General features: G+C 38.6%; 1 protein-coding gene across 1 annotated transcript in view; it reads left to right on the forward strand.

Annotated features, from left to right (window-relative positions):
• ANKRD45 (ankyrin repeat domain 45) overlaps positions 1-15199 on the forward strand; it is a 45424-nt gene that overhangs the window by 834 nt on the left and 29391 nt on the right. Inside the window, exon 2 of the mRNA XM_058540051.1 lies at positions 14112-14478. Coding sequence (XP_058396034.1) covers positions 14127-14478 — 352 coding nt within the window. The 5' untranslated portion in view covers positions 14112-14126. The remainder of the gene's footprint in view (positions 1-14111; positions 14479-15199) is intronic.

Raw genomic sequence — 15199 nt, forward strand, 5'->3', positions numbered from 1 at the left:
CATATCTGTGTGATTTTCTATTTTTAGTGCCTTAGCAGCCTCAAAAGAGTTCATACGTCATAGTTAAAAGGAAAAGTTCATGGACTTGTTTTCTCACACTAATTCAGTAAGGCAGAGCTGGTGCTCTTCTCATTTCACAGATGAGGAGAGTGACTTCAGAAAAGTCGCATAATAAATACACACCCAAATCAGGACTTAAAGCATGGGCCTTCTGACTCACAGTCCGCTATGCCATTCTTCCTTTCCTCTCCCCTCTCCATGCCCACGTTCTATATGAACTTTTGGTTATGTGTAGTGGGGTTGCAACTTTGATTCATATTATAACTTTTATGGGCAAAGAAAATGTAATTTGTTTTTGTCTGTCACTGATCTAGTTTCGTGAGCACTCACTCCTTGATTATTAGGAAAAAAATAATTGAAATGTTCAATTGGTTTTAAAGTTTGGCTCAATCTGTAATTGGCTTCTTTGGCTGATGTTTGATTTCTCTTATACAAAAACGTTTAGGTTCTCAGATAACTTATCCCATGATTCTTTCCTTGAGACGGTGTTCTGGTGTGTGGATACATGTGGATGGCTGACGAGATCTATAGGGAAGTGTCTGGGGTCCCTCTGCCATGTGTGAGCTCATGTGCCTTGTGAACAGGTCTCTCCTGGTTTGGTCAGAACTCAGTAGCCCTCCCTGGCTCATGCAGTTGCACTGAGCTCTTGCTGTGACTTCCTTTCTGCCCTGGCTGGGGTGGTTTGCTCCCAGTTCTCCCTCCCTACAGAGCTTCCTCACTCTGCTGTAGCAGCCAGGCGTGGGGTGCAAGCCCTCTCAGCCAGACCTTCTGCTACTTCTAGGTCTCATATAAGTCCTAAAGCAGCGGTCCTCAAACTTTTTGGTCTTAGGACTCCATTCCACTCTTAAAAATTATTGATCCCAAAGAGCTTTCCTTTATGTGGGTTATATCTATCCATACAGTAACCATTATAAATATGGTAAGAATTAGAAATTAAAACTGAGAATTAAAAAAGTGTTTATTAATTCTTTTAACAAAAATAAACCTATTGTATGTTAAACATAAATTACATATTTCTCATGGAAAAGAACTATTTTCTAAAACAAAAATATTAGAAAGTTGAGTTAAATTTTTTCAATATGTAGAATATTGATAAAAAGAAGAAAGGAAAACATATTATTATGATCATCCTATTAGTACTCACAGTAAATGTACTTTAAAATATTCTAAAGCTTCTATGTTATAAGAAGAAAAAAACCCATAGAAAATAGAATTCCTTTGCTCTGTCTTCAAAAGACAGAATATGATGAAGGACACAATCAGCAATAGACCACCAAACACATGACAGGAGAGTTTACTTTTATTTTCCTAATTGCATAATGTCTTTTAAAAGTCAGGCCTAAGGATGAATGCCCTGGGAGACTTATTTTGTCCTTTTATTTCAGAAAGGCTGATCCCAATTCAGTCTACATTTGGCCTGGAACAGTCTTGAGGGTTTGACTGTAGACTGGAGTGGCTTGAGGGTTAGCCCTAGTCCAGAGGTTCTCAGAGGTGGTCTGAGGAGTCCCTGGGGATTCCTAGACATTTTCAGGGAGTCTGCCTGTCCAATGTCTTCATGTTAATTCCTAGATGTTATTTGCCTTTGCACTCTCCTTCTGTCACGTTACAGTGGTTTTCCAGAGGCTACATGACATGCAGTATCACAGCCTCACACGTCATCACAGTGAATGCAGAAGCAAATATGAGAATCCATCTGTCTTCTATTAAGCCAGACATTAAAGAGATTTGCAAAAATGTAACTCCACCCTTCTTATGAATTTTTTCTTTGTAAAATAGTTATTTTTCATAAGCTATGTTTTTTATGTTACCATGTAATTGTTTTAAGATGAATTAATAAATATTTTAAAGATTTCTCAGTTTTAATTTCCAATATGGTAAATATTGGTAGATATAACCCACATAAACAAAATTTGGGAGATTCTCAATTTTTAAGAGTGTAAAGAGCCCTGAGATCAGAGAATTTGAGAACTGCTGCCCTCATCATGCTAGTTCTGGGCTGATATGGAAATTAAGCTCCATTCAAAGGTGTATCAAGGGTAGCTTTGAGTATTTTGGTCTGAATCGTATTTCCAGATTTGATCCAGTTTTTCTCCAAATCTCTGAATTAACCTGGATCAGACTGATCTCTAGATGCAGAATAATCTGTCTATAATCAAGTGTTTGGTGGTAGTAGAGTAGAAAATCATTTGCTTAGACTCTACATAGGAAAACTGTGTATTAAAAAAAAAGAAATAGCATTACCATCTTTTGCTTCATGGATACTTTTGCTGGAAGATGGATGATGTAATGATGATGGTAGGTTCTGCTTACTGAGTGCTCACCATGTGCTTGGCACATGCATCCTCTAATTGATTTTAATTCTCAGAACAATCGTATAATCTAGGTTCTAGTGTTATTCCTACAAGAGATTAGGTAAATTGCCCAGTATTATGCAGCTAATAAGTTGCAGGGTTGGATTGCGAACTCAAGTCTTTCTGACTTCAAAACCTGTTGGTCTTGGCTGTTAAGAAAAGCAGTGGGAATTGCAAGCCTGGTGTTAAAAGTTATTGAACACATGTGACATGTCAAGAATTGTAGTAAGTCTGAAAGTGACACGAGAGAGACATAAGGCTTGCCCCCATCCAGTTTACAATCTAATTGACTAGATGTCTTACATACTTGAAACAAATAGAAAATAATATAATGCCATATTTGGCAAGTTGTATGGTACAGACTATATATAATTGCCTGTGAAGTTCCAGGGAGGGAGAGGCTCAGGTGCAATCTAGAGTGGAGTCAAGGCAAGTTTTAGGAAGAAGGTAGGTTTATAGTTTGGCCTAAAGAGGATTTGGTTAGTAGGAATGGAGGGAAAAAAAGCTATTTTAGGCCTCGTAGCAAGAATATGTATGAAATACAGATAGGATTTTCTCAGTATCTTCAAGGTCTCATGTCTGGGCCCCTGCTAGGCCAATGAGGGAAGGCATTCCCAACACATCCTGCCTCTATTCTCCAAGGTTTCAGTATGCGTATTTTTAGCAGGAATGTTCCAGAATATTACAACAATATTAATAGGGTGACAAAATAATTCATTTTGTAATGGACACTTTTGAGAGTGAAAGAGGATGCTATTAAAAATTAGACCAGGGGCACAGATGTAACTGGAACTGTCCTGGGTATGTTGGGACATTTGTCACCCAAGCTATTAACCATAAACATATGCTGTCTAACTTCTGTTAGAGCCTCTCTTGTTGATTTCCTGGTATAGTCTGCATAGTGGTTATTCAAGATTAATGAATGTTCTTTCATATTGTGGTTGCAACCCATTAGTGGGTCATGAAATCAACTTAGTGGGTGGCACCCAGCCTTAAAAAATAGAATGGGAATAAAAACATCAGTATATTATATGTAATAAGGATAAATGGTATTTTGCTTAGTTATATATATGCAAATATATCCATATATGCAATGTATCCAAGACAAAAGTGTGCATTACTACTGAACAATAAATTATTTGGTCACTCTATTAATAGAAGTTATATATATTTACATATAGAATTAAAATATGGTATCATAAACTAATATATTCCATATATTATAATAGAAATATATAATACAATATATATAATATATAAAATAATACATATATATATTTGGACAGGACATCCACCTCGTGGTCTAAATTAGCTGTGCAAGCTCCAGCCGTCATGCTTGTAATCCAATGAGAAGAAATTATACTTTACTATACTACATATCTACTTACATTTTATTGTCTACTACTTGGACGTATGGGCACACTATGTTGCAAGAGAGACTGGGAAATGGTTTTATTCCAATACAAATGTTGGTTTAAAAAAAGTGTGGTTAAAAGAGAAGGGAATGGGATTTTCTTCCTAATGACGGGGAGATTAGATTTTGGGGCAGACAGCTGTGTCTGAGTACTGTATGGGACCCACCTGATCATTGGGAGGCTGGAGATGAGCAGGAACCAAGGGAGCTCTGGAGAGTCAGACCACAAACCCCACAGCCTGTTCTCACAGCAGGAAGTTTGATCAGTACACTGCTGCTGGCACTTCTGACGAATGACCTTCAACTAGCCTCATGTCCTTGTGTCCCTTGTTCAAGAGTCAAGATCCTGGTCACTTATGTGTGGAAGTGAAAAAAACCGAACTCATAGATACAGAGGAGAGATTGATGGTTGCCAAGGCAAGGGTTGGGGGACAGGCAAAATGGGTGAAGGTGGTCAAAAGGTACAAACTTCCACTTATAAGATAAGTACATTCTGGGGATATGCTGTACAGCATGATCATTATAGTTAAGAATACTGTATTGAACTGAATACAATACTGTGTTGTAGATTTGAAGTCGCTAAGAGATTAGATCTTAAAAGTTTTCATCACAAGAAAAAAATTTTTTTGTAACTATGTGAGGTGATGGATGTTAACCTAACTTATTGTGGTAAGAATTTTGCAGTATATACAGATATCAAATCATTATGTTGTATACTTTAAACTAATACAATGTTATATGTCAATAAAAAAATGATGCAATGATTAATAACAACAAAAAAATAGTCAAGATCTTGGGATTGAGCAGCTGATGGGCTGAGCCTAACTTGCATGCTTGCTGCCAAGTTTGTGCTGAGATGGAAAGAAGGAGGCTCTTGCCTCTGTGGCTTTTGTAGTGGGAAGTCAGCTTTATCTTCCATTAAAAGAATTCTTTAAGAGGAGAAGTCAAGATGGCGTCGTAGGCAGACTATGAACTCACCTCCTCCCGCGGACGCAGCCAATTTACAACTACTCGTGGAAAAATTAACCCTGAGACAGAACTGAAAACTGGATAAGAGGAACTTCTGCAACAACGGACAATCCTAACTGAGGTAGAAGAGGCAGAAACTCCCTTCTGGAGAGGAAAAATGCCGCCTTCACAAGCCGCAGCGCCTCACGGCTGCCCGGGAGCAGCCCAAAGGTACGCAGCCCTCCCTGGAGGCTCAGGGCCCTGAGCTGGGGAGGGCCCCCACTGTGGGCATTTTGTGGACCCAGCACAATTGAGACGAGTGGCATAATATCGGACTTTGCCTGCTACTAAAACATTGGGGAGTACCCCCAGAAAAGCTGGTTCACAAAGAAATTAAAACCGGCTCTTAAAGGGGCCATGCACAAACTTACCCGTTTCAGAAAGCAACCTAAAATCACCAGAAAGAAAGGTACACAGTGCTTTGGTGAAAAGAGACTCACTTAATAGGCCCTGTGTGCATCTTGGTGAGAGGTGAGACCTCTCCAGGGACTGGGACATTGGCGGCGGCCATTGTTGTGGCCTGGTGTGGGCGTGCTGACACAGACACCGTTGGAGTTCTCCCTGGGGCCTGCTGGCCCAGGGTCTGCCCTACCCGCTAGAGCACCGATTTAATCCAGCTCAGCCAGAGTGGGCAGCCCACCCTAGAGACTGGCCCCACCCAACAACAAGCCCTCAGGCAACTTGTGGGCCTGCATAGATTGGTGACTGGATTCTCTGCAGCCTGGCAATTGAGCTGACTTCAGTGGGGCAGGGCGTGCACAAGGAGCAGGTGGAGAGTGTGGGGCAGTGGTGGAGTGTGTGGGGCTCATGCTGTGGAGAGACTGGGTCTGCTTGGGGGGGTTGGGGCGCGCACACGGGGCAGGACTGTGTTGACTGTGTGTGTGGACCTGTGGGCGGCAGGGCTTGTCAGCTGCATAAGACTTGTGCTTCTCAAGGACCCACATAGGGGGTTTGCTCCACCTTCCAAAGCCTGAAACAATTGGGTGCTCCCGTGCCTGAGGCCAGCCCCACCCAGCTGTAATCCTCAGAGAGCTGACAAGAGACTTCAAGGCTAGAGGCTTATAGCAATTGTAAGGCCCTGAGCCTAACAACCTGCCACGCTGGGGGCCTACTCACTTAAAAGAAATACTGCAACACAAATGTGATATTAGAACTTGCAGCCAACTGTGCTGGGGCTCCCCACACCTGATAAAGAGACTGAAGGGCCCACAACAACTACAAGCAGCTGAGCATTACAACAGCTGGCCAGGAGCATAACTCGGCCTCCCTGGGCACCTACAGGGAGAGCAAACAGGCCACAATAGAAGGACACACGTAGCCCACATAGGGGTCACCCCTGGAACATTGAGAACTGAGGGAAGCACACGGCAGGCCTCCTAAGCCATCACTTACATAAGGTCACCTATCCAAGAGCAGGAGACGTAGCTGACCTACCTAATACGTAGTCACAAGCACAGGGAAAGAGGCAAAATGAGGAGGCAAAGGAATACATTCCAAGTAAGGGAACAGGACAAAGCCACAGAAAAGGAACTAAGTGAAACAGAAATGAGCAACCTACCTGACAGAGAGTTCAATCAAAGAATGTTAAGGATGCTCACTGTTGTGGGGAGAAGAATAGATGAACTCAGTGAGAATGTCAACAAAGAAATGGAAGATATAGAAAAGAACCAATCAGAAATGAAGAATACAATACTGGAAATGAAAAATTCACTAGAGGGACTCAAAAGCAGAGTAGAGGATACAGAAGAACGGATCTGTGAGCTGGATGAAAGACTAGAAGAAATTACCCAAGCTGAACAGGTAAGAGAGAAAAGAATTAAAAAGAGTGAGGACAGTCTAAGGGACCTCTGGGACAACATCAAGCACACTAACATCCATGTTATAGGTGTCCCGGAAGGAGACGAGCGAGACAAAGGGGCAGAGAATCTATTTCAAGAAATAATAGATGAAAACTTCCCTAACCTAAGGAAGGAAACAGAAATCCAGGTACAGGAAGCACAGAGAGCCCCAAACAAGATAAACCCAAAGAGGCCCACACCAAGGCACATCATAATCAAAATGTCCAGAATTAAAGATAAAGAGAGAATCCTAAAAGCTGAAAGAGAAAGTCCAGTTACATACAAAGGAAACCCCATAAGGCTATCAGCTGACTTCTCAGCAGAAACCTTACAGGCTAGAAGAGAATGGCATGATATATTTAAAGTGCTAAAAGGGAAAAACTTACAGCCAAGAATACTCTACCCAGCAAGGTTATCATTCAAAATGGAAGGAGAGATCAAAAATTTCCCAGACAAGCAAAAATTAAAAGAGTTTGTCACCAAGAAACCAGTGCTACAAGAAATGGTAAAGGGACTGATTTAAGGGGAAAAGAGAGGACCACAAATAGAAAAATTATCTATTTCCATGGTAAGAGGTTAATGGATACAAATGCACAAAAAAGAGGTTAGATATGATATCAAAAACATAAAAGGAGGGAGGAGGGGAGTTAAAGAGTAGAGCTTTCAGACAGAGGTCAAACTAAAGTGACCATCAATTCTGTATAGAAGAAGGAAGGAACAGAGAAGGACTACTAAAACACTGAGAAAAAAAAAGTTAAAAAATGGCAGTAAGTACATACTTATCAATAGCTACTTTAAACGTCAATGGACTAAATGCTCCAATTAAAAGGCATAGGGTGGCTCATTGGATAAAATAACAAGACCCATATATATGTTGCATACAAGAGACACACTTCAGACCTAAAGACACTCACAAACTGAAAGAGAAGGGATGGAAAAAGATGCTTCATGCAAATGGCAATGAAAAGAATGCTGGGGTAGCAGTAAGCATATCAGACAAAATAGACTTTAAAACAAAAACTGTAAAAAGAGACAAAGAAGGTCATTACATAATGATGAAGGGAACAATCCAACAAGAGGATATAACACTTGTAAATATCTACGCACCCAATGTTGGTGCACCTAAATATATAAAGCAATTATTAACAGACATGAAAACAGAAACAGACAGTAACACAATAATAGTAGGGGACTTTAACACTCCACTTACACCAATGGATAGATCATCCAAACAGAAGATCAATAAGGAAACATTGGCCTTAAATGATACACTAGAACAGATGGACCTAGTAGATATATACAGAGCATTCCATCCAAAAACCGAAGAATACACGTTCTTTTCAAATGTGCATGGAACATTCTCCAGGATTGATCACATATTAGGCCACAAAACAAGTCACCATAAATTTAAGAAGATTGAAATAATACCAAGCATCTTTTCTGACCACAACGGTATGAAACTAGAAATCAACTATAGGAAGAAAATCAGAAAAGCAACAAATACGTAGAGATTCAACAAAATGCTACTGAACAACGACTGGGTCAACGAAGAAATCAAAGAAGAAATCAAAAAATACCTGGAGACAAATGAAAATGAAAATACGACATGCCAGAATTTATGGGATACAGCAAAAGCGATTCTAAGAGGGAAGTTTATAGCAATACAGGCCTATCTCAACAAACAAGAAAAATCTCAAATAAACAATCTAACAATGCACCTAAAGGAACTGGGAAAAGAAGAACAAACAAAGCCCCAAATCAGTAGAAGAAGGGAAATAATAAAAATCAGAGCAGAAATAAATGAAATAGAGACCAAAAAAACAATAGAAAAAATTAATAAAACCAAGAGCTGGTTCTTTGAAAAGATCAACAAAATTGACACACCTTTAGCTAGACTCACCAAGAAAAAAAGAGAGAAGGCACAAATAAGTAAAATCAGAAATGAAAGAGGAGAAATTACAACAGACACCTCAGAAATACAAAAGATTATAAGAGAATACTATGAAAAGCTATATGCCAACCAATTCGACAATCTGGAAGAAATGGATAAATTCTTAGAATCATACAACCTTCCAAAACTGGATCAAGAGGAAGTAGAGAATTTGAATAGACCAATCACCCGTGAGGAGATCGAAACAGGAATCAAAAACCTCCCCAAAAATAAAAGTCCAGGACCAGACGGCTTCCCTGGTGAATTCTACCAAACATTCAAAGAAGACTTAATACCTATCCTTCTCAAACTCTTCCAAAAAATTGAGGAGCGGGGGAAGCTCCCTAACTCATTCTAAGAAGCTGACCTTACCCTGATACCAAAACCAGACAAGGACAACACAAAAAAAGAAAATTACAGGCCAATATCACTGATTAACACCAATGCAAAAATCCTCAGCAAAATACTAGCAAATCGCATACAACAATATGTTAAAAAGATTATACACCATGATCAAGTGGGATTTATTCCAGGTATGCAGGGATGGTTTAACATTCGCAATTCAATCAATGTAATACACCACATTAATAAAATGAAGAATAAAAATCACATGATCATCTCAATAGATGCAGAGAAAGCATTTGACAAGATACAGCATCCATTTATGATAAAAACTCTGAATAAAATGGGTATAGAAGGAAAGTACCTCAACATAATAAAGACCATATGTGACAAACCCGCAGCTAATATCACCCTCAATGGTGAAAAACTGAAAGCTATCCCTCTAAGAACAGGAACCAGACAAGGATGCCCACTGTCACCACTCCTATTTAACATAGTACTGGAAGTCCTAGCCAGAGCAATCAGGCAAGAGAAAGAAATAAAAGGGATCCAAATTGGAAAGGAAGAAGTGAAACTGTCACTATTTGCAGATGGCATGATTTTATATATAGAAAACCCTAAAGAATCCACCAGAAAACTTTTAGAAGTAATAAACGAATATGGTAAAGTTTCAGGATACAAAATCAACATACAAAAATCAGTTGCATTTCTGTACACTAACAACGAAGTAGCAGAAAGAGAAATTAAGAATACCATCCCATTTACAATTGCAACAAAAAGAATAAAATACCTAGGAATAAACTTAACCAAAGAGGTGAAAGATCTGTACACCGAAAACTATAAAACATTTCTGAAAAAAATTGAAGAAGACGCAAAGAAATGGAAAGATATTCCATGCTCTTGGATTGGAAGAATTCACATAGTTAAGATGTCCATACTTCCTAAAGCAATCTACAGATTCAATGCAATCCCTATCAAAGTTCCAATACATTTTTCACAGAAATAGAGCAAAGAATCCTAAAATTTATATGGAACAACAAAAGACCCCGAATAGCTAAAGGAATCCTGAGAAAAAAGAACAAAGCTGGAGGTATCACACTCCCTGATTTCAAAATATACTACAAAGCTATAGTAACCAAAACAGCATGGTACTGGCACAAAAACAGACACACAGATCAATGGAATAGAATCGAAAGCCCAGAAATAAACCCACACATCTATGGACAGCTCATCTTTGACAAAGGAACCAAGAACATACAATGGAGAAAAGAAAGTCTCTTCAACGAATGGAGTTGGGAAAACTGGACAGCCACATGCAAAAAAATGAAAGTAGACCCTTACCTTACACCATACACAAAAATTAACTCCAAATGGATTAAGGACTTGAATGTAAGACCTGAAACTATGAACCTTCTAGAAGAAAACATAGGTAGTACGCTCTTCGACATTGGTCTTAGCAACATATTTTCAAGCACCATGTGTGACCGGGCAAGAAAAACAATAGAAAAAATAAACAAATGGGACTACATCAAACTAAAAATCTTCTGCATAGCAAAGGAAACCATCAACAAAACGAAAAGACAACCTAACAATTGGGAGAAGATATTTGCAAACCATACATCTGATAAGGGCTTAATCTCCAAAATATACAAAGTACTGATGCATCTCAACAACAAAAAAACTAACAACCCAATTAAAAAATGGGCAAAAGACCTGAACAGACATTTCTCCAAAGAAGATATACAGATGGCCAACAGGCACATGAAAAGATGTTCAAAATCATTAACTATCAGGGAAATGCAAATCAAAACTACAATGAAATATCACCTCACGCCTGTCAGAATGGCTATAATTAACAAGACAGGAAACAACATGGGTTGGAGAGGATGTGGAGAGAAGGGAACTCTCATACACTGCTGGTGGGAGTGCAAACTGGTGCAGCCACTATGGAAAACAGTATGGAGATTCCTCAAAAAATCAAGGATAGAACTACCATATGATCCAGCTATTCCACTGCTGGGTATTTATCCAAAAACTTGAAAACACCAATGCGTAAAGATACACGCACCCCTGTGTTCATTGCAGCGTTATTCACAATAGCCAAGACTTGGAAGCAACCTAAGTGCCCATCAAGGGACGAATGGATAAAGAAGATGTGGTATATATACACAGTGGAATACTACTCAGCCATAAGAAACAATGAAATCCAGCCATTTGTGACAACATGGATGGACATTGAGGGTATAATGCAAAGTGAAATAAGTCAGAGGGAGAAGGTCAAATACCATATGATTTCCTTCATTAAGTAGTAGATAACAACAACAATAAACAAACACATAGAGACAGAGATTGGATTGGTGGTTACCAGAGGGGAAGACGGGGGGAGGGAGGAGGGCGAAAGGGATAATTCGGCACATGTGTGTGGTGATAGGTTGTAATTAGTATTTGGGTGGTGTACATGATGTAATCTATGCAGAAATAGAAGTATAATGATGTACATCTGAAATTTATACAATGTTATAAACCAATGTTACTGCAATAAACAAAAAATTAAAAAAAAAAAGAATTCTTTAAATTGGAGATTGGGATTCTTTAAGGAATTGTGTGTGTGTGTGTGTGTGTGTGTGTGTATGTGTGTATGTGTGTATGTGTGTTGGGAGGGTGGAAAGTTGGATGCCAGGCACTCAAAAGGATTACAAGTTTCCTCTCTATTTATTCTGTAAAATGCAGGAATTGAATGAAACAATCTCAAAGATAAGATAATTTGGACCAAATCTTATGGTGGAGTCATAGTTGATTGGCTAACTCAACTCCCATCCATTCTCAACCCCATCTACCTTGTTTGCTTCCATTATAGAGGCAGGAAAATCCAGAAACTTGCTTTTTTTTTTTTTTTTTCTTTGCTTCTCTTAAATATAAGGGCACAATCTGGCCTTTGATGTATAATTGGAAGTTGGGGCTTGTTAGGAAAGGTTTTATTTTGCTTTCCTCTTAAAAGGGATGGATGCCACTAGTATCCTCTGGGAGGATTTCCCGTGTTTCCCGCCGTGAACGCAGATGCGATGGCAGGAATTATGACAGCCATCTTGTCAACATGAGGCAACAGGCTGATGAAAGTCTTACACGCTATGATGGAATAGGAAGATAGAAAGATCTTGGATCTATATTTTTGAGCTGCTGAACCATCTCCACCTTTAAATTTCTTGTTACGTGAGAAAACAATCTCCTACTTCTAAAAGTCAATCTTTTTATTTTTCTGTTATTTATATTTCTATTATTATTTCTATATATTCAATCAAAGAATTCCTAACTTCAACATCTTACATGTATTATACACAGTTAGTGAGGGAAGAGATTAATGTAGGGCTATAGTAGACAGAGATGTTATTCTTTTTAACTAGATTTCTCTTCCTTCTGACTTCTGAATGACCAAATCTTGCCCATTCTTTATGGCTCAGCTTAAATGCCATATTCTTTACTAAATGTATGATTCCGTTTATCCCATTTCCTGCATCTTTCCTCCCCACCTTGTAAACACTATCCTGAATCTTGTGTTCAATCTTGCTTTTCTTCTTTTTTTAAAAATAGTGCTAGTCCATCCACTTGTATTCCTAAAAAGTCTATTTTAATTTTAATTGCTTTGAACTTGACAAAAATAAATCTTTACATGTATAATCTTTTGGATTTACTTTGTTTTGGTTAATATTATGTTGCTAAGATTCATTCATGTTATCGTGTGCCTTAGTTATTGATTGCTGTCAACAGCGTACATTTAGTACCTCACAGTTTTTCCTGGTCAGGGATCAGGACACAGCTTAGCTAGATCTTTTACTTCAGGGTCTCTCAGGAGGCTACAATCAAGGTGTTGCCTGGGGCCATAGTTATCTCAAGGTTCAACTGGGGCAGATCTGCTTCTGAGCTCCCTCAGTGGTTGTTGGCACAGTTAAGTTCCTTGTGGGCTATTGGACTGAGGGCTTTGGTTCCTTACTGGCTGTTGGCCAGAGGTTGCCCTCTGTTCCTTGAAAAGTGGCCCTCTCCATCATAGCACATGAGAAGAGCCAGGGAGAAAATACCAGCAAGACAAAAGTCATCTGTGGGAACCGAATTATGGAAGTGACATCCCATCACTGTGGCTTTATTCTCTTCCTTAGAAGAAAGTGACTATGTGTAGCCTGCATTCAAGGGGAGAGAATGACACAAGGGTGTGAATACCATGAGGTGGGGTGAGGGGCATTGAGAGTCATGTGAGAAGCTGCCTAGCACATGGTATATCCCTGTAATTTATTCATTTTAACTACTACATACTATTTTGTGTGGATATGCCATAGTTTATGCTCCTATTCATGGGCATTGGCCCCCTGCCCCCCAGGATTTTTGCTGTTATGAACAGTGATGCTACAAACACTCTTATACATATGAGGGGACCATGCTACTCTTCTCTGAATCATTCCTAGTTTAATATGTGTTCTGCCAGTGTGAGCACTATTGAGACTTCCTTGATTAATTCTACCTGGAATTAATCTCCTCCCTTCTAAACTCCCATAGCACTACATCTCTTATGATACTTACCACCTGTCACCTTTTACTACACTTATTTTGTGCATGTCGTATTTTCTCCTTCGAAAAAGTTGTCAAGGGCAAGAAGTAAATTGGATTCTTCTTTGTAATTTACATGGTGTCTACACAGCACTTAGTATATTAGTAAGCTTTCAGTAAGCGTTACTGAGTGAATGAAGTCTGTCTAAATGTCAGTGCCTAATTTTAAAGGTCTTAATAATCTGGCTCCAATGATCCAACTGTGTTTGTCACTTCTCCCGAACATGGACCCGTGTTTAGGCAGGTGAATCTCTTTAACCTGCTCTTTCAATCTTTTCCTAATGAATTTAGCCCACATTGATCTCTTTCTTCTCCTGTTCCTATTGAATTTACTGTTTACATCACACATTCAGCATTTTAGTATATATTCAGGTAGTGTATTGACTTATAGTAGGTGCACAATAAACTTTATTGATTGAATGGATGAAGTATCTTATTTTATAATTATTTTCAGCCAGTTAAGTATTTTCATTCCATCTATATTGTCAGTTGACTGATCAAATAAATAAATAAACATTTATTATTACTGATTTGTTTGAGTAGATTTCTATTACTTTTTGTTTTTGTCTTAGATATTTTTGGAGTTAATGGAGTCAGAAGGACCCCAAGAGTCAGAGAGTTCAGAAAAATCAGTGTTTTTCTCACAGCTAGAAGAAGAAGATGAAGAAGATGAAGAAGATGAAGAAGAAGCCAAAGAGCCAGAGGAAACAGGCGCCTTGAATCCCCTCTTACAACCTGCTCTAACGGGAGATGTAGAAGGTTTGCAGAAGATTCTTGAGGATCCTGAGAACCCTCATCATGAACAGGCCATGCAACTACTCTTGGAAGAAGACGTTGTTGGGAGAAATTTGTTGTATGCAGCTTGCATGGCTGGGCAAAGTGATGTGATTAGAGCTTTGGCGAAATATGGTGTGAATCTGAATGAAAAAACCGCCAGAGGTATTTTGTCTTTTTTCTCTCGTCAGTATTACCTATGACTACCTAAAGATGCTAGTACTATCTTTAAAGTTGGGTAAATTTGATTTGCCTGCTTTATATTTTGCATTTATTGTATATGTACACATATACATGAATGTATGTGTGTGTATACATGTTGATATAGTATAGCATAGTAGTTAAGAACAGAGACTCACTGTTTATTAACTGTGTGACTTGGGCAAGTTACCTAATCTTTTTGTGTCTTTGTTTCTTCATCTGTAAAATGAGGTTAATAATTGTATTTTCCTAAGGGGTGTTATGAGGATTAAATAAGATAATAAATATAAATATCACAGTACTTGGCACGTAGTAAATTGGTATACAGTAGATGCTCAGTCATATCATTATCTCTTTCCTTTGAAGATTTATTAGTTTTTGCAGTCATTATCTAATTAGTTCTTTTAATTCAGTGACTTTTTTTTTTCAAGTTGCAAATGTAATACATGGTCATTGTAGAAAATAAAAGAAAACAATGATCTTTAGCAAATAGGGAATATACATTTTCTTCACACTCACATGAAACATTTTTAAAAATTGATGTTAGGCCGTGAAGTCTTAGCCAATATCAAAGAATCTGTAGCATGCAGTCTTTGGTCTCTGACCACAATAAAATAAAATTAGAAAATAGTAACAAAAAGATGACTGAAATCCCCTATAATCTTGGAAACAAAATGCTTTAAAT

Source organism: Diceros bicornis, chromosome 4 (assembly GCF_020826845.1).
Source record: "Diceros bicornis minor isolate mBicDic1 chromosome 4, mDicBic1.mat.cur, whole genome shotgun sequence".
NCBI lineage: Eukaryota > Metazoa > Chordata > Mammalia > Perissodactyla > Rhinocerotidae > Diceros > Diceros bicornis.